Genomic DNA, 24233 nt, shown 5'->3' with positions numbered 1-24233 from the left:
CCCAGGTTCAAATCCTGGGAGCGGAATGAGCACCCGCTGTTAGCTCCAGCTTCTGCCAACCTAGTAGTTCAAAAATATGCAAATGTGAGTAGATCAATAGGTACTGCTCTGGTGGGAAGGAAACGGCACTCCATGCAGTCATGCCCATGGCCACGTGACCTTGGAGGTGTCTACGGACACCTTCAGCTTAGAAATGGAGATGAGCACCAACCCCCAGAGTCAGACACGACTGGACTTAACGTCAGGGGAATCCTTTACCTTTACCTTACTATATATATTGTGATATTATTAATAATATTACATGTAATATATAATATACTAGCTGTGCCTGGCCACGCGTTGCTGTGGCGTTGTCTGGTGGTGTCTGTATTTTATAGGTAGTGTGGAAGAGGCCTAAGTGAGGCCTAACTCTGCCTGTCCCCTGGGCTGAGTGGGTTGTTAGGGGACCAAGTGGGTGGAGCTTAGCTTTCTAACTGGCAGCAATTGGATAAAAACAATTCTTCCTCTCCCTCTAATTAGGACTTTATTTTTCTTTTCTTTGTATCAACCTAGAGGCATGGATGAGGGGTTGTGCTGCCAATTTTCGTGGCTGTGGGGTGTTTAGTTTTGTTGTTTTGTGGGTCGCCAGGATTCCATCACTCTTTTATATATATAGATAATTAATCCAGTTCAAAGCAGATAAAACCCACCAGTATTCAAATGTGGACATATCGGGTATGCATGCCAAGTTTGGTCCAGATCCGTCATTGTTTGGGTTCTTACTCTGCTCTGGGAGTAGGTGAACTACAACTCCTCCAAAGACCTCCAGTATTTTTGTTGGTCATGGGGTACATGTTTACGGCACTCCCTATAACCTACAATGTCATTGGAGGGAGGGCCAGTGGTGTCTCCTGAGCTGTGGGAGCTATAATAATAACTAAACACAGCTGTCTGTTCTAAACAATATCTGAAAAATGTGCACCACGATAAAGGTTCAAACCATAGAACACAATACGTATATTAGAGCATCATATACATAATAGTGTTAACAATAATACAAATAATAATACAACTGATAACCAAATTCTGTCAGCTGTAGTGGCATACAGTCATAACTTACAAAGATTTATAGACTGCAATCATCCAGATTTAAATGCTACAGCGTATTGACTGTATTTACATCCAGAGGAGTCCTACAGAACTGCTTCAAGACTGCAGAGACTTTGATTTGTTTTGACTCCAAGCCAAGTTTGAGCCAATTGATTTGACCACAGATTATTGAGTTTTACAGCATATTACATGCATTTGGACAGACTGGATGTACACATACTGTGTCGCTAACAAACTTTAGTTGGAGTCTTGTTGATATATGTCTGATATATGTTTTATACTGAAAACTGCTCTATGTAGCATTTAAATCTGGATGATTGTATGCCACTACAGCTGACAGAATTTGATTATCAGTTGTATTATTATTTGTATTATTACCGTGTTTCCCCGAAAATAAGACAGTGTCTTGTATTAATTTTTGCTCCCAAAGATGTGCTAGGTCTTATTTTCAGGGGATGTCTTAGTTTTCCATGAAGAAGAATTCACATTTATTATTGAACAAAAAAAAATAACATTTATTATATTCTGTACCGTAGTTGTCATCACAAACCAACATAACCAAACTGTGAATCCTATCAAGAATTTCTTGTTACTACCACTATTTCCATATACAACAATCTATGATACATACATTTACGGATCCTGCATGCTCTGGTGTTCTGTTCGGCGGTCATGCTTCCAAACAAAAACTTTGCTAGGTCTTACTTTCAGGGGAGGCCTTATATTTAGCAATTACGCAAAACCTCTACTAGGTCTTATTTTCTGAGGCTGTCTTATTTTAGGGGAAACAGGGTATTAACATTATTATGTATATGATGCTCAAATATACATATTGTGTTCTATGGTTTGAACCTTTATCGTGGTGCACATTTTTCAGATACTGTGGGAGCTATAGCCATTTGTGGATGTGGGAGCTTGTCTGTGGAAGTGGACACTCCAGCCACACACATACATACATATTTTCACTCTTATTATGTGTATAGATAGATATAAAGAATGTGGAATGGGGAGAGAATAAACTCGCTTGTGTGATTGCTCAGAATTCGGAGGATTTCTGTAGAAATGGACAAAGCTCATTGCATGTGATGGGTTGAATATATTAACCAGCTTTCTTAAAAACAGAAAGAAACTAAACGCTTCGGGGAGAAGATGATTCCCTCCGCTTTCTGCCCCAAATGGGATGAGGTCCTAGGTTATCCTGCTGACTCTTTATAGCAAAAGGGAAATCAGATGGCTTCTTACCAAAGTTAGTGATGTTTGTGTTGTCCACCTTCACTGAGCAACCCAGTCCCCCATAATGGCCTAGTAGATATGCTCCGAGCCTCATTTGTATCTCCCTTTTGGTTAGTTCGGATGTGATCCGAACAATCGACTTGGAGGAATATCTGGAACCATAATAACACACACACAAAATCCTACGTCAACAACGGTTGTTTTTTTTTCCTTTGGAAAAACCTTAAAACCCTATGAAGTCAATGCAAGCACCTCTGAGCATGTCCAGAGTGCATGGTCCCCATATCACAAATGGGACTCTACTTGGCTGTTTCAGTGAATGCATGGGTATCACTTAAACTATTTTTTCCCCAAAGCTACACTGTAAAATTAAAGCAGTTTGACAGCACTTTAAGTGTTATGGCTCAATGTTATAGAACCCTGGGATTTTAAGGATGCACCAAACATTCTTTGGAAGATGAAGCTTAAGACCTTGTCAAACTGCATCTTCAAAGATTCCATAGCCTTTAACCATGGCATTGAAAGTGGTGTAAAACTGCATTAACGGACAAATTTGGCCGGGCTGTGGCACAGCTGGCTAGTAACCAGCTGCAATAAATCACTACTGACCGAGAGGTCATGAGTTCAAATCCCGGGTCGGGTTAAGCTCCTGACCATTAAATAGCCCGGCTTGCTGTTGACCTATGCAGCCCCAAAAGACAGTTGCATCTGTCAAGTAGGGAAATTTAGGTACACTTTATGCGGGAGGCTAATTTAACTAATTTACAACATCATAAAAAAAATTGCCAGCAAAACACGAGGAAAGGAATGAGGAAGTACAGCCACTAGTGGACGGTGAAGCAACAGCTCCCCCTGTGGCCGGAATCGTGAAGCTGGGAAAAAAATGTTCAATGCCTCTGTGTCTGTCTATGTTGTTTGTCTGTTGGCATTGAATGTTTGCCATATATGTGTTCATTGTAATCCGCCCTTCGGGGTGAGAAGGGCGGAATATAAATACTGTAAATAATAATAAATTAATTAATTAACTCTACAGTGGAGATGCACTCTTTGTAGAAACACACATACAGAGAAATGTATGTTTGGAAATAACACCTTTTTAAAGCACTGGCAATGAGGCATTTTCTTATTCAATCACATATATTTTTTAAAAAATGTTCTCCCCAAAAGCTCAAAACAGTTGAAAAAAATCTAACGTTTGGTATAAGATCCCAGGCAAGTTTTATACGGAGGAGGACAATCTAGCTTCTGACTCTCATGCTGTTAAAGGGGGGATATATAGCAGAGTTCACTTATCCGGGTGATTCATAATGGATATTACTCAGCCATGCATGATACTCCGAGTCTTGCCTTCATCATGCTTAATAGCCAAGGCGGCATCTATGCTGCAAAATTCATGGAGTCAATTGGGAGCTTTTCAGAAAATGAACCAAAAAACACCAAAATGCAAAACATTGGGAAATGCATAGCCCTACCTTTGAGAGGTCATTGCAGCTTCCCTCTTCAGTTCACAAGATGCAATGCCCAGGAGAAAGAAAGAAAGAAAGAAAGAAAGAAAGAAAGAAAGAAAGAAAGAAAGAAAGAAGATAGAGAAAAAGAGGCAAACTGTGTTATGTAAAATAAACAGCAGAATCTAGCTTTACGTTAGTCACTGTGCACTGATGATGACTTTGGGTATGTCTACATTGTAGAATTGTGGCCATCTCTGTTTAATGGCCATGGCTCAATGCTATAAGATCCTGGGATTTGTAGTGTCATGAAGTATCAGCATCCTTTGGCAGAGAAGGCTACTGTGATGTCTCAGGGACCTTTGCCCCATGATCCCGCAGCCATCATAGATCAAACTGAAGAGGATATGGGTTTTTTTCCATCTCAGCAAGATTCTGTTCCATTCCAGATGTCCCCTGTTGACATTTTCGTGTCAAAGCCAATTACGGACGCCCTTGAAACAGAGCCTGGTTCCCCGGAAAGTGTTGTGTTTGATAGGAAGTCCTTTCTCAAAACACATTGCTCCCATAAGGAGTTTCTGAGACGAAGCGCAAGATTAGCGGAGAGAGACGATTGTAATTAAACCGTTTCCCTTGAGAAGTTTCGGGGAGGCAGGCATGTTGAAACAGCTACTTTCTCTGGGAACAATTGGGGAGTTAAACACCTGTTGGGGGGAGCTCTTGAACTTTCATAAAAGTTCTGCACTGAGCTTTCCCTATCGCGGTGTCAACGTGATTAATCAAAGAAGAACATCGTCCCTTGTTTCCGAGCTCCTAAGCGGCCTTTCGGTGCGCTTACTCACGAGTAGACCGGGAGTTGTGTTTTCACTCCTGTTCAAGTTTGGACTGCGTTTCAGATCCACCACGAATTACCTTGCCTAGCCTCGAATCCTTGTCTGGACTTACTTCAAGAATCTCCCGGTGAATCCTTGCTCTTTCCCCACTCAAACTTCCAAAGAGTTTGAGTGTGTTTCGGTTATTGGATTGTAGACTTTGGACTCTAATACTGGACATATAACTTCATTTATTTGGACTATTTTTGATCTTTTCTATAAAGACAATTGCTTGACTATATACTCTGCATACTTTTGTTTTATTCTTTTATTGCTTTAATAAAGATATTAGATTGTTTATTGGCCTCCTTATTGGCTCATGCAGTCTAGGGGTGTTACAGCTACAAATCTTGTAAACTACAGCCCCATGCCATATCGTGCAGTTCAATGTGGTGCAAACCGCATTATGTGGGTCTACGTAGTTTCTAACTGTATTGTAGGCTGATATAATGCAGTTCAATGTGGTGCAAACAGCATTATCTGAGTTTTATCATTTCAAACTGCATTATAAGGTCAGTGTAGACCCATACAATACAGTACAATGTGGTGCAAGCTGCAGTATATGGGTTTACGTAGTTACTAACTGCATTATATGGTCAGTGTAGACCCATGCAATGCAGTTCAATGTGGTGCAAGATGCGGTATATAGCGTATAAAATGTGCTTATGTATCCTTTTAATAATAATAGAGTAAAATAATACATGTAATAATAATAATAATAAATAGAGTAGAATAATAAATGTAATAATAATACAGTAGAGTCTCACTTATCCAAGACTCTCTTATCCAACGTTCTAGATTATCCAACACATTTTTGTAGTCAATGTTTTCAATACATCGTGATATTTTGGTGCTAAATTCGTAAATACAGTAATTACAACATAACATTACTGCGTATTGAACTACTTTTTCTATCAAATTTGTTGTATAACATGATGTTTTGGTGCTTAATTTTTAAAATCATTACCCAATTTGATGTTTAATAGGCTTTCCCTTAATGTCTCCTTATTATCCAACATATTCGCTTATCCAACATTCTGCCGGCCCGTTTATGTTGGATAAATGAGACTCTACTGTAATAAGATCAGAGTGAAATAATAAATGTATTAATAATAATAGTAATAATAATAATAGAGTAAAATAATAAATGTAATGATACCAATACTAATAGAGAAAAATAATAAATGTACCATATATTCTCGAGTATAAGCTGACCCAAATATAAGCCAACCAGGATCCTCACCTGAGTATAAGCCAAGGGGGGCTTTTTTAGGCCTAAAAAAAGGGCTGAAAAACTAGGCTTATACTCGAGTATATACAGTAGTTTCAAACTGCATTATAAGGTCATTATAGACCCATACAATGCCATTCAATGCAGTGCGAGCTGCAGTATATGGGTCTAAGTAGCTTCTACTGCATGATATGGTGAGTGTAGACTCAGCCTATAACTCTGGGGACCAGGGTTCGAATCAAAGCTCTGGGTCATCTACATTACCATATGTGGAGGACTGTGACAGGGAGGAATCCTTTTGATCCCACCGCTGCCACCAATTTGTAATGATGATGTGGCAGGGAGGAATGCTTTCAGATCCCACCACACAGTTACCACCAATTGTAAAGATGTCTTGATGATGATTTTAATTATATTATTATATATTTAACTATCTTCGCTGCCACCAATAGAGGAGATGTCAGGCAGAGGATACTTATTCTTTTTTTAAGCCTTCTTTATTTATTTCACTTTTGATGGTGCTGTTGCTTAGCTTAGAATATGAGTGTGACAGAGACTTAGATGGATTAAAAACCAAAACAAGTTTATTTCAAGAAAGCTTATGGTTTCTATAACTTCTTTGAGGCAATTAAATAACGGTTACAAATAGATGTGAGGTGTTCCAACTTTCAAAATACTTCCTTCTCTCAAAACTAAACTAGAAACTGATCACTTGGATCCACTGGGATTAATTTCCCTTACTCCACAGCCTCTACAAATAACCCTAAACAAGTCACCCAACTTGCTTAGTCTGGCCTATTAGAGGTCTGCCTCCCTGATTTCCTAATCTGAAACCAGTCTTTCTCCTGTGACTAAGAATCACAGACTAAGATTTAAACTTCCCTGCTTTCCTCAAACTTGGAACCAGTCTGTCCCCTGTGACTAGAAATCACAGACTAAACTGGGTTTTAAACATTCCCTCTTTTCTTTTCCAAACAGCGGTTGGCTCCGCCCCCGTCGTCATGGCAACCTGTCTCACAATGCTGAGCTGGTTACCTTCTGGTATTATCAACTCCAATACTTACCATTTTAAACTTAACTAAACCTGACTGTTTAAACAAAATCAAATAAACATGTCATCCATAAATCAAAATAAAATCACACACTTCTTTACACCATATAAGCCAGTTTCTGAATCCAGATTATCTGCTTTGAACTAAATGGCAGTGTAGATCCAACCTCAGCCATGGAAACCCATTAGGTGACCTTGGGTGAGTCACACTCTCTCAGCTTCATAGGTAACTAAGTTAGTAACTAAGGCCCATGGAAAAACTGCCATAAGTCGGAAACGATTTGAAAATACACAACAACATTAACAGCATGTACACACACACACACGAAACCTCAAGCCATAAATGACTATTAACCGCCCCATATTAGTTGCCATGGTATATTTCCCACGGCTGCCATGGCAATTCCTTCTGCTTTGACAAGAAAACTCAAGACAGAAAAAGGGAAGGCGGGTAAACTGTGAAACTAATTTCTAAGAGGTGCGAAAAACAAGACGAAGGAAAATGAAAGTGATCACTTTTATTCAAAGTATACAGAATACGTACCTTGCTTCTAACCGGCAGATCTGTTTGTGCGGTGCTTCCTCTATATCAAAAACAAAGGAAGAGAGATATTGAAGAAAGAAGTACAAGCTTGGGATGGATAAACATATTAAAGATCACTTATTGCAAAGCTGTTGCTATTTCATATGGGAAGCAGTTCCACCTTAGGGGTGCATCTATACTGTCTAATGCAGGGGTCCCCAAACTAAGGCCGGGGGGCCTGATGCAGCCCTCCAAGGTAATTTACCTGGCCCCTACCCTCATTTATATAATATTTTTATATCAGTTTTAATAATATAATATATTGTATATACAGTAGAGTCTCACTTATCCAAGCTTCTGGATTATCCAAGCCATTTTTGTAGTCAATGTTTTCAATATATCTTGATATTTTGGTGCTAAATTCGTAAATACAGTAATTACAACATAACATTACTGTGTATTGAACTACTTTTTCTGTCAAATTTGTTGTATAACATAATGTTTTGGTGCTTAATTTGTAAAATCATAACCTAATTTGATGTTTAATAGGCTTTTCCTTAATCCCTTCTTATTATCCAAGATATTCACTTATCCAAGCTTCTGCCGGCCCATTTAGCTTGGATAAGTGAGACTCTACTGTACATATAATATTGATAATAATATTATCATTTTATACAATACAATACTAACAATAATATCATATAATAATATTAATTATATGTTATATATTACATATAATATTACAGTATAGTGGCATAGTTCAATATAGTATAATGCTAATATTGTGCTATGCTAATAATATAATATATTGTATGTACATACAGCTGCTCTGAGTTCCCTTCAGGGTGAGAAGGGTGGGATATAAATGTAGTAAATAAATGTAGTAAATGAATAAATAAATAATTTTGGACTTAGGCTCGCCCAAAGTCTGAAATGACTTGAAGACACACAACAACAACAACAACAACAACAACAACAACAACAACAACAACAATCCAAATTAACCTGACTATCTCATTGGCCAGAAGCAGGCCCACACTTCCTATTGAAATCCTGATAGGTTTATGTTGGTTAAAATTATTTTCATTTTTAAATATTGTATTGTTCTTTCATTATTATTGTTGTTGTTTTGCACTACAAATAAGATATGTGCAGTGTGCATAGGAATTTGTGCATAGGAATGATAATTTGGCCCCTCAACAGTCTGAAGGATTGTGGACCGGCCCTCGGCTTTAAAAGTTTGAGGATCCCTGGTCTAATAAATGCAGTTTGGCACCACTTTAACCACCATTGTTGTTGTTGCTGTTGTTGTTATTATTATTCCACTTTTTTCATCAGCCCTCTTTGGCAGAGAAGGCGAACGACCTTGCAAAACTAGAACTCCCATTATTCCATAACTTTGCACTGTTGTAGTGAAAGTGGTATCAAACTGCATTAATTCCGCAGTGGAGATGCACTATTGAAGATAAAAAAGCTTCCAGACACAAACAAAGTAAGACTTTCCCCCACCCCCAGATTTTTTTTTCCTGATAGATTTTAATTATAGACTAAATTTGAGTGACAAAAAGCTGTGATAAGAAATTGTTGAAAGTGAATAAAATACCTACGTGAGATTTAGCTTGATCTGAATGTTCATTATGACAAACTTGAAACTCTTGAGTTTTTCCTCAAACTGAATGGGGGAAAGAGAAGACAGAGAAAGAAACTATTATTATCTGCACATACAATAAAAGTGAAAATATGTATGTATGTATTTGTGTGGCTGAGGTGTCCACCTACACAGACAAGCTCCCACTTGCACAAATAGCTTTAGCTCCCACTACTCAGAAGACATTATTATTATTATTATTATTATTATTATTATTATTATTATTATTACCATATATACTCGAGTATAAGCCAACCCGAAGATAAGCCGAGGCACCTAATTTTACCACAAAAAATCTGGGAAAACATTTACTCCAGTATAAGCCGAGGGTGGTAAATTTCAGAAATAAAAATAGATACCAATAAAATTACATTAATTGAGGCATCAGTAGGTTAAATGTTTTTGAATATTTACATAAAGCTCAAATTTAAGATAAGACATAAATCATTATTCTCATCTTCTTCAATGTAAATGTGCTTATGTATCCTTTCAATAATAATAGAGTAAAATAATACATGTAATATTAATAATAATACAGGAAAATAATACATGTAATAATAGAGCAAAATAATAAATGCAATAATAATAAGATCAGAGTGAAATAATAAATGCATTCATAATCATAATAAAAATAGAGTAAAATAAATGTAATAGTAGCAACAATAATAGAGAAAAATAATAAATGTAATAATACCAATAATAATAAAGAAAAATAATAAATGTACCTTATATTCTCGAGTATAAGCTGACCCAAATATAAGCCAACCAGGACCCTCACCTGAGTATAAGCCAAGGGGAGCTTTTTCAGTCTTAAAAAAAGGGCTGAAAAACTAGGCTTATATTCGAGTATATATAGTAAGTATGTGGCTGAGATGTGCACTTATACAGACAAGCTCCCACTTCCAAAAATAGCTACTCAATTGCCCTCTTTCCAATGTCATTGCCGGTTATAGCGAGCACCATAAACATGTCCAAGAGCCCTGCCCATGTCCTCCACTAATACCATTCTGCCCACCACCCAAGTGAAGGCTTTCATATCGGGACAACTTCATCCTGGATTTTCTGTTTTTCCTCCACCACAGACATCCCAGTGTTCCTTTCACTCTCTATTCGTGTGAAATTTGCATGACCCCACCCACTGCTTCTCCCTTAGCCCTTTCCTATTCTTTTCTACAGCTCACAGCAAACAGAGGAATTGATCAGCAACTGAACATACTAGAGAACTCTGGAAGGAATTCACCATGATTTATAGGAGTTGTAGGGACTGGGATGTATAGTACACCTGCAATCTAAGAGCATTCTGAACTCCACCAAAGATGGACCTGGAACTCACTTGGCACACAGAACCAAGAAAAAATACTGGAGGTCTTTAGAGGGAGTTGTAGTTCACCTACATCCAGAGTGCACTAAGAACCCAAGTTCAATCTTGAGGTCCTGATAGCAGCTGAGTTTTTCCTGTTGTTTTTCGTCAATGCGACTGTCACCTGGGATGGCAACATCAATGATCCAAATCTTTTTCTTTTCCACAACTGTGATGTCTGGTGTGTTGTGTTCCAGAACTTTGTCAGTCTGGATTCAGAAGTCCCACAGTATATTTGCGTGCTCATTTTCCAATACTTTTGCAGGTTTGTGATCCCACCAGTTCTTTGCTGCTGGAAGGTGGTACTTGAGGCATAAGTTCCAATGAATCCTTTGGGCCACATAGTTGTGCCTCTGTTTGTAGTCTGTCTGTGTGATTTTCTTACAGCAGCTGAGGATATGATCAATGGTTTTGTCAGTTTCCTTGTACAGTCTGCATTTTGGGTCATCAGCTGATTTTTCGATCTTGGCCTGAATTGCCTTTGTTCTGATGGCTTGCTCCTGGGCTGCAAGGATCAGGCCTTCTGTCTCCTTCTTCAGGGTCCCATTCGTGAGCCAGAGCCAGGTCTTCTTCTTGTCGGCTTTTCCTTCAATTTTGTCAAGGAACTTTCCATGCAATGTTTTGTTGCGCCAGCTGTCAGCTCTAGTTTGTAGTGTGGTTTTCTTGTACTGATTTTTTGTCTGCTGTGCTTTGAGGAATTTCTGATTTTTTACTTCAATCAAAGCATGTTCATCACTTGGCTTTGCATATTCTGCCAGGGCATGTTCTTCTTCTTTGACTGCTTGATTTATTTGTAAGAGTCCTATGCCCCCTGATCTTCTAGGCAGATATTATTATTATTATTATTATTATTATTATTATTATTATTATTATTATTATTATTATTAAATTGTTGTTGTTGTGACACAAAACAATTTGATCCTGAATTGATTCAAAGGTGAAAATTATTCTGTATTTCTCTAAAAACAACAGGCATTATCAATATAGTTGGTGATTGGGGAAATTCTATTTTTGGACTACAACTCTCAGAATCCCCAGGGATCTAAATGGATTCTGGAAGTTGTAGTTCATGAGTATAATTTTTTTTCCAACCACCATTAGGAAACCAACCAGCCTCTACATATGCTGGGGAAATAGAACTTGCCAATTTTCTCAGAAGATCCATCGCATCGTAATAATCAAACATCTCCAGAGAAGGGAAGGACATGGAAGATTCCATTCGGATTCTGTAGAAGGTTTCTGCAAGAACAGAGAAGACAATGAGTTTTCATTTGGGCTAACATTCTCAGAATCCTTTTTTTTAAAAAAAAATTCAATGGATAAGGACATTTGGGAATGCTATCAACTCCAAGCCTGTTGGGTTTCCCATTGTATCCTGCGTTGGGACATCTACACTGTAGAAGGAATGCAGTTTCAAACCACTTCGGCTGCCATAGCTTCAGGGATAGGAAATGCTGGGAGTTGTAATTGGGCTTTCTTAAGCCCAAGAGAGGCCTTCCAGGACTCCATAGCCTTGAGATGTGGCTGTCCAAGTGGTATTAAACTGCATTATTTCCACACTGTAGATGCAACCAAGCCCTCCTGTCCATCCGTACCTGTAGCTGAGGATTCAGGTGTTTTGCTTGGGAGCGGTGGAGTGACTTCTTCTTTACCTATCAGAGAGAGCAAAGAACAAATACTTTTCCTTTATTTTTGGTTTAAGGGTTTTGAAAACTGAGGTGCGCATTAGATTCGATGGCGCATTAGACTCGAGTCAATACGGTATTTCTTCCTAATGTGGAGGCGGAATATCCTTTCCTATAATCTAGATCCATTGCCCCTTGATGACCTAGGCAGTATAATGCCTTCTGAACTGCATTATATGTTCAGTGCTAACCCATATAATGCAGGTTGAACTGCATTACATGGCTCAACACTAACCATATAATGCAGTGTACATTGAACCCTGGTCTCTAGAGCAGTAAAACACACACTTTCCCCCTCCTCAGTGGGACATCCTTTTCAATATTTATCCCTTCTTGACCTTCCCTTCTCTAAGCTAAATATTCCCAGTTCCCTAAGCTTCCTACCAGCTGTTAGGAATTATGGGAGTTGAAGTCCAAAACACCTGGCGGGCTGAAGTTTGCCCATGCATGCTTTAGACATTGTCTGTTGGAGTGTATATCTTTCTGCAATTTCAGCTTCAAAGAAACAACCATCCTCTGCTAACCAAATATATTATTGTAGTGGCATGTCTTTGTCCTTAGAAGTTTAAAGACATGGTTATGCAGTTTAACAGCTGGGTTACCTGTGTGCCATTACATTAATATCACTTCTTCTAAGCGTTGACTTCTAACAAAGTCATGCTTTTCTTGACTAGTGGTTTTCAAAAGGCGTTCTCCACTTGTTCATGGCCCATTCTAAAATAGCTCCATTGTTTATTTCAATTATTTTATTTCAATTATTTATACCCCGCCCTTCTCACCCGAGGGGACTCAGGGCGGCTTACAAGTGGCAATTGATGCCGTTGCACAGATATACAATAAACTAAAATGATTAAAACAGTTAAAACAATCATAAAATAGTCATAAAATAGTCATAAAATACAATATACAAAGTTGTTGATGCGTTGCCATTATTACATTGCACTTTATTGTCCATTTTAGCTGTGAAACTACCTCTCCCCATTTCGGAATATTCTGCACTTTGGCCTAGATCTATGAATTAGTCTCGTGTTTTTAACATTTTATGCTGCATGTTGATTTTAATGACTGTTTTATTGATGCTGATGTTTTTATTGTTGGGATAATTGTGTTATTGTTTTGTTATTGTTATTATATTGTTGTATCGGGCAAGGCCCCGTGTAAGCCGCCCCGAGTCCTTTTGGGGAGATGGGGTGGGGTATAAAAATAAAGTTATTATTATGATTATTATTATTATTATTATGGAGATTTACATTTGCCAAATGGATGTGACATCATTTTTCCTTTTCAATAAGGTTATGATTGCCATTTTTTCCCAAAGGGATATGTGCCCAGAGACTGGGTGCAGTTATTTCCCATACTGTTGGACTACAAGTCCCATCATCCCTAACCATTGGACATGGGATCAATGGGAACTGGGGCCATAAGGACAACTGGAAGCACTCCAAATTTGGGCGGGAGACTCACCGCAGTGTTGGTTGTGGGCAGACTCGGTTTTGATTCCATTCAAATGCCAATAACTGTCCTGCCAGCTAATGACGTCCCCTCGGTCACAACTGGTCATCTTCTGCTGGTCCCGGACAGAAGCCCACATTTGGAAATAGTGCAGGATGCCAGTGAAGGTGAATAACTGCTCGGGGACCATGATGCCGTCTTGGTTCTTGTGCAGCCGACCCAACGCCAGCGTCCCTCTGGGCCTGAGGCACTTGTGTGTCACGTTGTGGACGGTGGTGGTGTTCACCTTGCTCCCGTGGTGGAAGATCTCCAAGAGGCTCTTGGCACCGTCCCAAATGCAGCAGAGGCGGTGCATCTTGAAGGCGGGGAGGTCCTGCTTCACCTCGACCACGCTGCCCAAGATGAAGACCTGCAGGATGGACTTGTTCATGGACAGAGCCAGTTCCGCCTTCCTGAAGTCCTCGGAGGAGCCGTTGACGTCGTAGGAAAACGCTGGCCAGGTAGCCAGGTTGGCATCTGTTCTTTTGATATCAATGCACACCGTAAAGCTGCACAGTTCCCTCTCCGGGTGACCATCCAAGAAAACGTATTTATCCCTTTGCATACGATAATCCAGCTGCTTCTCTTTGAGAGAGGTGCTGCTTTCTGTTTATAAACAGGAGGACAAGAAAGAAAAATAAGACCCTCTTTTGGGTTGTTGTATGTCTTTCAGGCTGTGTGGCCATGTTCCAGAAGCATTCTCTCCTGACGTTTTGCCCACATCTATGGCAGGCATACCTCACAACCTCTGAGGATGCCTGCCATAGATGTGGGTGAAACGTCAGGAGAGAATGCTTCCGGAACCTGGCCATACAGCCTGGACCACTCACAATAATAATAATATAAACATCATCATCTGAAAATACATCACACAGTCCTAGACACTTGGGAAGTGTTCGACTTGTGATTTTGTGATACGAAATCCAGCATATCTGTCTTGTTTGCTGTGTCATAAAATAAAATAATAATAATAATAATGATAATACATCACACAGTCCTAGACACTTGGGAAGTGTTCGACTTGTGATTTTGTGATACGAAATCCAGCATATCTGTCTTGTTTGCTGTGTCATAAAATAAAATAATAATAATAATAATGATAATACATCACACAGTCCTAGACACTTGGGAAGTGTTCGACTTGTGATTTTGTGATATGAAATCCAGCATATCTGTCTTGTTTGCTGTGTCATAAAATAATAATAATAATAATAATAATAATAATAATAATAATACATCACACAGTCCTAGACACTTGGGAAGTGTTCGACTTGTGATTTTGTGATATGAAATCCAGCATATCTGTCTTGTTTGCTGTGTCATAAAATAATAATAATAATAATAATAATAATAATAATAATAATACATCACACAGTCCTAGACACTTGGGAAGTGTTCGACTTGTGATTTTGTGATACGAAATCCAGCATATTTATCTTGTTTGCTGTGTCATAAAATAAAATAATAATAAGACACACAACAACCCAATAATAACTTTTATTTTTTGATCCCGCCTCCATCTCCCCGAAGACTCTCAGGGCGGCTTACATAAGGATGAAGCCAATCAAACATAGATTAAAAACATTAATCAGTAAATTTAACATCATTATAACAACATAAAACAATATCATCAACAATCAATAGCCTGAACGGTAATAAATACTGGAATTTGGAGGGTAGGAGCTTGTGCAATAGACTTCGGGACAGGCTAGTTGAAAGTGTAAGGGCAATAATAAATTAGGGCTAGAAGGGCAATGTCAAATTAAATGCTAAACATATAAGACAAGGGACAGTGATAAAGTGCAGGAGCTGATAATAAGTTGGGGCTGAGTATCTAGTGAACTGCTTAATTGAAGGCACAACAGAACATCCACGTTTTTAGGTCGAGAAGATAGGCAGGTTCCGAACAATTTAGGACTTTGATTTCCATTGATTTCCAAAGGCCATGAAAGCCTTTGACAACATATTTTCCCTTCTCTCTTTCTCACATTCCTTGCTAAAGTTTGAAAAGTTGAAAATGCAAACTATCCTTCTTCAGCCTTAGATTAAACCAGCTGGGATCATCCGGCATGTTTATCAAGGCCGTTAAAGATAATTTGCTTTCGAAAAGGGAAGTGCCACAGAACTGACGGTTTTATGATGCTGAGTTCAAGGCTATTTTTTTTTCCCATTCCATCTTTGTCCCAACTTTGACCATTGAACAAGCTGTTGAGCTGCTGCAACAAATCACTCTGACCAAGAGGTCATGAGTTCGAGGCCAGCTCGGAGCCCCGCGTTTGTCTTGTCTTTGTTCTATGTTAAGGCATTGAATGTTTGCCTTATACAGTAGAGTCTCGCTTATCCAACATAAACAGGCCGGCAGAATGTTGGATAAGGAAATACGTTGGATGATAAGGAGGCATTAAGGAAAAGACTATTAAACATCAAATTAGGTTATAATTTTACAAATTAGGCACCAAAACATCATGTTAGACAACAAATTTGAAAGAAAAAGTAGTTCAATACGCAGTAATGTTATGTTGTAATTACTGTATTTACAAATTTAGCACCAAAATATTAAGATATATTGAAAACATTGACTACAAAAATGCGTTGGATAATCCAGAACGTTGGATAAGTGAGTGTTGAATAAGTGAGACTCTACTGTATGTGTAATGTGATCTGCCCTGAGTCCCCTTCGGGGTGAGAAGGGCAGAATATAAATACTGTAAATCTATATATATAAAAGAGTGATGGCATCACGGCGACCAACAAAACTACAGGCCCCCCAACCTCGAAATTTAACAACACAACCCATCATTCACGGCTCTAGGTTGATACAACAAAAAGAAAAGAAAAATAAAGTCCTAATTAGAGGGAGAGGAATAATAGTTTTTATCCAATTGCTGCCAGTTAGAAAGCTAAGCTCTGCCCACTTGGTCTCCTAGCAACCTACTCAGCCCAGGGCACAGGCACAATTAGGCCTCACTTAGGCCTCTTCCACAGATCCATTTGCACTGGATAATATGGCAGTGTAGACTCAAGGCCCTTCCACATCTATATAACCCATTTAGAATCTTATATTATCTGCTTTGAACTGGATTATCTTGACTCCACACTGCCATATAATCCACTTCAGTGTGCAAACTGAACATAAAGACAACCATACAACAGACATTCAATACCACCACTACCTCAACAATTTCTCACCAACACCACCAGACAACGTCACAGCAACGCGTGGCCGGGCACAGCTAGTAAATAAATAAAATAAATACCCCGCCTCCATCTCCCCCGAAGGGGACTCGGGCGGCTCACAGATACAGTAGAGTCTCTCTTATCCAACATAAACGGGCCAGCAGAACGTTAGATAAGTGCATATGTTGGATAATGAGGGATTAAGGAAAAGCCTATTAAACATCAAATTAGGTTATGATTTTACAAATTAAGCACCAAAACATCATGTTATACAACAAATTTGATAGAAAAAGTAGTTCAATACACAGTAATGCTATGTAGTAATTACTGTATTTACGAATTTAGCACCAAAATATAATGATATATTGAAAATATTGACGACAAAAATGTGTTGGATAATCCAGAACGTTGGATAAGCGAGTGTTGGATAAGTGAGACTCTACTGTAATATTAGATAAAAACAATGACAATAAACAGTTCATCAGTAAACAAAAACATACACCAATTATAAAATTTAAACATTAACCTATGAAAATGAAAACACACTTAATAAACACGGAATTAAAAACAGCGAAGTTGAGTAATAGACTAGCTAAAGTGCACTTTGTTATAAGTTGTAAACACAAGATAACGGATAAAGTGCTACAAATCCCACTTGCCTAGTTTTCAACAGACCTCACAACCTCTGATGATGCCTGCCATAGATGCAGGTGAAACGTCAGGAGAGAATGCTTCTGGAACATGGTCCCAGCAACCCAGTGATTCTGGCCATGAAAACCTTCAACAACTCAAAAGGGGAAACTATTTGGAACGCACAGCCTGAGAACAAACAACGCCAATGCCTTAGCAAACTACATATCCCAGAATCCCAAAGGGCATTGCTGCATTGCCATGGCAGCAGAATCATAGCATCAGTCCTAATTCGCCACAATGAGGTCGTGGTGGAGGAAGTCCAAAGTTTATCATGGCCCAAGGAACCAGGTTGTACTGAAATCCCAATGAGTTGGCTCTTGGAGTGATTTCCATATTGGGGCAGAAACAAAGATAATATGTGCTTCCATTGTGATCGTCAGCTTTGTGATCGTCACAAAGGAGTGGACTCATGTCACCTCCATGAAGCACTCAAAACAAATGCAAATATCCCCCCATATTGTTGTGTGCCACAGCCCACTTGGAACCATGCATTTGAATGGCAGGTGGAAAACTGACCGTGGAAATTGAATACACATTTGTGTGATCCTTTATCACTACATCTTTTTGCAAATTCAAAGGAGAGTGGCTTAACTTTCTGCTGTTATGGGCCATCAAGTCCTTTCCGACTTATGGGAAGCCTAAGGCAAGCCTCATCAGAGGTGGGATGACATTGCCTTCCTCTGAGGCTGAGAGAGTGCGACTTGCCCAATAGGTTTCCATGGCCAAGTGGGGATTTGAACCTTTAGAATCACAGCCCAATGCCCAAACCATTAGATCACACAATGGATTATGTCCCCAAGCAAGAGGGTTTGGTGTATTTATTTCTATTTCAAACTAGATCTTGGGAACTGAGTTCACTGCACAGAACGGAAGTTTAGAAGTTTAGAAGTTTGGAAAGCGCCAAGTTTTCGAAATCTTTCTATAGGTTTCTAGCTATTTGAGGGATTCAAAGAGTCATTTTAATGGAATGTGCCTTTCTTTGGTGTCCTCGGTTGATCAAAAGATCCTAAATAGATATCGAAGAGGAGAAGGAAGAGAAGGGGATGAAGACACAAGAGGAGGAAGATCCTTTTAGCTGCTGGCTTAACTTCCTCCAAAGGTGAAGAGATCCTGGGATACTCTTTACCCTAACCCTGAGTTGCTCTAGCAGAAAGAGCTGGTCTTTCCCTATCTAAACTCAAAATTAGTTTGGAGATGAAGTGGTTAGAGTTTCTTCCAATGGCAGAAAAATCCTGGGATACTTTCTGCCCCAGTGCTGAGTTACTATTTTTAGAAAGAGCAGGTCTTTCTCTATGTAAACTCAGAACCAGTTTTAAAGGCAAGAGGTTAGTACTTATGATGGCTTGTCTGAGCTGGCCTGGCTTGACCACACAAGCACATCTGAGTTCTTTTCTCTTCAGTAAAAAGGCAAAAAAGGCTTCTCAAAATGGGGATTTCATCCCCAGGAAAAAGGGGCGGTCTCAAGGACAAAAGGATACTTTTGCAAGCTGAAAGCAGCAAAGAGCTGGTCTTTCCCTATCTAAACTCAAAACTAGTTTGGAGACGAAGTGGTTAGAGCTTCTTCCAATGGCAGAAAAATCCTGGGATACTTTCTGCCCCAGTGCTGAGTTACTATTTTTAGAAAGAGCAGGTCTTTCTCTATCTAAACTCAGAACCAGTTTTAAAGGCAAGAGGTTAGTACTTACGATGGCTTGTCTGAGCTGGCCTGGCTTGACCACACAAGCACATCTGAGTTCTTTTCTCTTCAGTAAAAAGGCAAAAAAGGCTTCTCAAAATGGAGATTTCATCCCCAGGAAAGAGGGGCGGTCTCAAGAACAAAAGGATACTTTTGCAAACTGAAAGCAGCAAAGACTTAGCAGGCTGGTTGCAAACCTCTGTTAATACAGTAGAGTCTCACTTATCCCAGTCTCGCTTATCCAAGCCTCTGGATTATCCAAGCCATTTTCGTAGTCAATGTTTTCAATATATCGTGATATTTTGGTGCTAAATTATGTCTGTGTATAACAGCATTGAATGTTTGCTGTATATGTGTTCTGTAAATATAAATGCTGTAAATAAATAATTAACTAATTAAACCAGGATGTTTTGGTACGTGCAGATGGGCTTCTCCAGTTGAGAAAGTTTACCTCCGGTTGCAAGAATAAGCAAGGCGGCCGCAGTGATGAGGAGGATGCAAAGGAACTTCGGTGGACAGATCCCGGCGACACGCAGCCCTTGTCCTCCCATTCTCTGGACATCATCTAGAAGCAAGAGGAATGGAATCATTCGTGAACTCTTTCCTGTATATATTGAGTGTTTTGAGCCTTGGATGCCGGCTCCAGAGATTAGCCATGTCATCACATTGAGAAATTCCTTTTAAAGCATGGAGAGGCATGGAGTTCATCACATGAATTAAACTCCTTCCGGCCACCATGCATAGCCCTCCGTCGTTGAAAAGAGACCAAAGTGTCCTGGAAGGACGGAACTGCACAATCGACCTCATCACATTGAGACATTTCCCCCGATAGGACGCGTCAGCTTCTTTCCAAGCATGGAGAGGCACGGAGCTCATTACACCAGACTGTGGCGCAGGCTGGTTAGCAGCCAGTTGCAACAAATCACTCTGACCAAGAGGTCATGAGTTCGAGGCCAGCCTGCGTCTGTTTCTGTCTCTCTTCTATGTTATGGCATTGTTAGGGGCCGGGCTGTGGCGCAGGCTGGTAAAAAAGTAAAAAAGTGTCTAGGATTGTATGATGTATCGGCAAATAATAATAATAATAATAATAATAATAATAATAATAATAATAATAATAATAATAATTTCTTTTGAAGGGATTTAAAGTGATGAACAGTAGCAAAAACAATATAAAGACAAATCAACCCATGGACAACTGTTTTAGTTTCCATATCAAACATTTCTACCAAGAAACGAGTGCTCTTACCTGGCAGGAAAGCAGCTTAAGGAGATCGGTGATCCGACTTTGCCGAATCTAATGTGTTTTCCATGCTCTCCAATAACATTTCTTACTGAAAGATCTGGTTTGAGGCAGTTTCAGTACACATATATTTTAAAAATTGATTCCTATCCAGCCTACAATGTTTCCCTTGCAAAGTTTTCAGGCGATCTAAGAAATCTAGGTGATGCGCCTCCAGCCCAACTTCTCTTTTATGACTTCTCCCTTTTCCATCATTCAAAGCCTTGCTTCCTGGTTTATGGGCAGCGCATAACTTTGTCTCCATAATAAAAGAGGAAGAACACATCTTTGACTGAAGCCACTCTAAATGCTGCGCCATAAATAGAGGCTGTGATCCAACAAGGGATCTGTCCACACTGCCGAGTTATCACACTATTGTTCCACTTTACCTGCTGTGGTCCACGACTAGTAGCAAAATTCTCCTCTAGCAAAATGGCATGTTTTGGGGCTGTTTTGAAAGGTTTAGAACACTATTTGAAGGGGTCATTCTACCACCAACACAATAATAATCACAATAATAATAATAATAATAATAATAATAATAATAATAATAATAATAATATCCAGCATATCTATCTTGTTTGCTGTGTCATAATAAAATAATAATAATAATTAGAATTATTAGAATTATTAGAAGGCCTGATTCTTGCAGCCCAGGAGCAAGCCACCAGAACAAATGCAATTAAGGCCAAGATCGAAAAATCAGCTGATGACCCAAAATGCAGACTGCAAGGAAACCGACAAAACCATGGATCATATCCTCAGCTGCTGTAAGAAAATTGCACAGACAGACTACAAACAGAGGCACAACTACGTGGCCCAAATGATTCATTGGAACTTATGCCTCAGGTACCACCTTCCAGCAGCAAAGAACTGGTGGGATCACAAACCTGCAAAAGTATTGGAAAATGAGCACGCAAAAATACTGTGGGACTTCCGAATCCAGACTGACAAAGTTCTGGAACACAACACACCAGACATCACAGTTGTGGAAAAGAAAAAGGTTTGGATCATTGATGTTGCCATCCCAGGTGACAGTCGCATTGAAGAAAAACAACAGGAAAAACTCAGCCGCTATCAGGACCTCAAGATTGAACTTCAAAGACTGGCAGAAACCATTGCTAGTGGTCCCGGTGGTGATCGGCACACTGGGTGCCGTGCCAAAAGATCTCAGCCGACATTTGGAAACAATAGACATTGACAAAATTACGATCTGCCAACTGCAAAAGGCCACCCTGCTGAGATCTGGGCGCATCATCCGAAAATACATCACACAGTCCTAGACACTTGGGAAGTGTTCGACTTGTGATTTTGTGATACGAAATCCAGCATATCTATCTTGTTTGCTGTGTCATACAATATAATAATAATAGAAATAATAATCATCATATAAATAAAAATAATAATAATACGAGGCCACCCTACTGGAATCTGCGTGTATCATCCAAAAATACATCACACAGTCCTAGACACTTGGGAAGTGTTGTGATTTTTTGATATGAAATCCAGCATATCTATCTTGTTTGCTGTGTCATACAATAATAATAATACTTTTATCTCTACATTAAGATGCAAAGCAGTATTTCAGGAGTTTTCCAAGGGCTTTCTTACAGCAAGTATTTTTTTGCTCCCTTCGAAAGCAAAATATTATTATTGTTGTTGTTGTTATTATTATATTTGTTATTAGCTGTGCCCGGCCACGCGTTGCTGTGACGTTGTCTGGTGGTGTTGGTGAGAAATTGTTGAGGTAGTGGTGGTATTGAATGTCTGTTGTATGGTTGTCTTTATGTTTAGTATGCACACTGAAGTGGATTATATGGCAGTATGGAGTCAAGATAATCCAGTTCAAAGCAGATAATATAAGATTCTAAATAGGTTATATAGATGTGGAAGGGTCTTGAGTCTACACTGCCATATAATCCAGTGCAAATTAGATAATCTGTGGAAGAGGCCTAAGTGAGGCCTAACTCTGCCTGTGTCCTGGGCTGAGTGGGTTGCTAGGAGACTAAGTGGGCGGAGCTTAGCCTTCAAACTGGCAACAATTGGATAAAAAACTATTATTCCTCTCCCTGTAATTAGGATTTTATTTTTATTTTTGTTTTATAAACCTAGAGCCGTGGATGATGGGTTGTGTTGTCAAATTTCGAGGTTGGGGGGCCTGTAGTTTTGTTGCTTTGTCCGCTGCCCTGATGCCATCACTCTTTTATATATATAGAAGATTTGTCATTAGGCGTTTGTTATTTGCTATGACAATAGATTACCATTACATTTTCATAACCTCTCTGGATTCATGAGGTCTAGAAACTTGAGTGCATTCCTTGTAAAGCCAAAGGAAAGCTTGGATAGTGTGCGTGCCGTGCTCTCAAATCTGAACAGAGGCTATGGCTGCATCTAGTCTACACTGTCGAATTAATCCAGTTTGACAGCACTTTAACTCCCATGGCTCAATGCTATGGAATCTTGGGATTTGTAGTTTAGTGATGCACCAACCCTCTTTGGCAGAGAAGACTAAGGACCTTGTCAAACTACAACTCCCAGGTGTCTATATAGCACTGAGCCATGGCAGTGAAAGTGGCGTCGAAGTGCATTAATTCTGCAATGTAGAAGCACCGTAAGTGAGTTTCTGAGCAAAATGAATAGATCAGATGGTTCTGACCTATGATCACTATTAAAGGCTGAAGCAACCATGGAAATACCAATGACAGCTGAGGTATTAGACCATAAAACCTAATCTTGATAGAGAGCTATAAATATATTATATGAGTGTAATAATGCAATAAAACCAAAGGGAAGTTTGGCGAGGATAGAGGGAATAGGGTGCGTCTACACTGTGGAACGAATGCAGTTTGATACACAATCATGGAAGTTGTCATTTGTTAGAGCACCAGCCGTCTTTGGCAGAGAAGGCAAAACTTGGGAACTTCAAAACTTGGGAAACTTCAACTCCCAATATCCCATAGCATTGAACCAGGATTTTTTTCCCTTTTTGCCACAAAGAAAGATCAGCATTAATATATTGAATGTAATATTTTGCTGCGAAGGATTTGCTGGGCTCAGAGCAAAGGAATATGGAAGCAGTTGTGTGTACAAAGTCTGCAAAGCTGTGCTTTTCGGTTGCCGAAGCACTTAATAAATCATTTTATTCTCATTTTATGCTCTTATCCTGCAGAGGTCAGTGTTGTACCAATATCCATTACTTTATAGCCAGCATGGGCAAACTTGGGCCCTCCGGGTGTTTTGGACTTCAACTCCCACAATTCCTAACAGCCTACCGGCTGTTAGGAATTGTGGGAGTTGAAGTCCAAAACACCCGGAGGGCCCAAGTTTGCCCAAGCCTGCTTTATAGCCTCATAGAATCATAGAATAGTAGAGTTGGAAGAGACCTCATGGGCCATCCAGTCCAACCCCCTGCCAAGAAGCAGGAAATCGCATTCAAAGCATCCCTGACAGATGGCCATCCAGCCTCAGCTTCAAAGCCTCCAAGGAAGGAGCCTCCACCACAGTCTGGGGGAGAGAGTTCCACTGCTGAACAGCCCTTCTCACAGTGAGGAAGTTCTTCCTGATGTTCAGGTGGAATCTCCTTCCTTCCCTGTAGTTTGAAGCCATTGTTCCCTTGTGTCCTAGTCTGCAGGGCAGCAGAAAACAATCTTGCTCCCTCCTCCCTATGACTTCCCTTCACGTATTTGTACATGGCTACCATGTCTCCTCTCAGCCTTCTCTTCTGCAGGCTAAACATGCCCAGCTCTTTAAGCCGCTCCTCATAGGGCTTGTTCTCCAGACC

The 24233-nt window shown here is 39.6% G+C and overlaps 2 protein-coding genes across 3 annotated transcripts in view; both read right to left on the bottom strand.

Moving 5' to 3' along the window:
• The window catches only part of LOC103280974 (adhesion G-protein coupled receptor G4), a 43615-nt gene extending 34469 nt beyond the window's left edge, over positions 1-9146 (bottom strand). Inside the window, exons 1-4 of one of the 2 annotated variants that reach the window (XM_062963687.1) lie at positions 9052-9146; positions 7466-7505; positions 3795-3820; positions 2332-2474 (exon numbers count right to left, since the gene is read on the bottom strand). In XM_062963687.1, coding sequence (XP_062819757.1) covers positions 2332-2474; positions 3795-3820; positions 7466-7505; positions 9052-9080 — 238 coding nt within the window. In that variant the 5' untranslated portion in view covers positions 9081-9146. The remainder of the gene's footprint in view (positions 1-2331; positions 2475-3794; positions 3821-7465; positions 7506-9051) is intronic. The other variant, XM_062963686.1, reaches the window with a different exon arrangement.
• A 2288-nt stretch (positions 9147-11434) lies between these two features.
• LOC103280977 (adhesion G-protein coupled receptor G4) lies at positions 11435-20241 on the bottom strand. The gene is made up of 4 exons (XM_008121488.3): positions 19625-20241; positions 13602-14234; positions 12048-12104; positions 11435-11691 (listed from the first exon to the last, which is right to left on the bottom strand). The coding sequence occupies exons 1-4, from the start codon at positions 19833-19835 to the stop codon at positions 11495-11497; spliced, it is 1098 nt and encodes a 365-aa protein (XP_008119695.3). The 5' UTR covers positions 19836-20241; the 3' UTR covers positions 11435-11494.
• Positions 20242-24233: the final 3992 nt, after the last annotated feature.

Source organism: Anolis carolinensis, unplaced genomic scaffold (assembly GCF_035594765.1).
Source record: "Anolis carolinensis isolate JA03-04 unplaced genomic scaffold, rAnoCar3.1.pri scaffold_12, whole genome shotgun sequence".
Classification (NCBI taxonomy): Eukaryota; Metazoa; Chordata; class Lepidosauria; order Squamata; family Dactyloidae; genus Anolis; species Anolis carolinensis.
The sequence above is the reverse complement of the archived record's forward strand: the minus strand, read 5'-3'. Positions and strand labels throughout refer to the sequence as shown.

Bases quoted from the DNA above. Each gene is read 5' to 3' on its own strand.
- LOC103280977 (XM_008121488.3), bottom strand. From the start codon at position 19,835: ATGACATGGCTAATCTCTGGAGCCGGCATCCAAGGCTCAAAACACTCA. The intron at 14,235-19,624 runs GTAAACTTTCTC...GTTTATAAACAG, and splicing joins GCTTATTCTTGCAACCGGAG to AAAGCAGCACCTCTCTCAAA. The intron at 11,692-12,047 runs GTACGGATGGAC...CTGTTCTTGCAG, and splicing joins ACCTGAATCCTCAGCTACAG to AAACCTTCTACAGAATCCGA.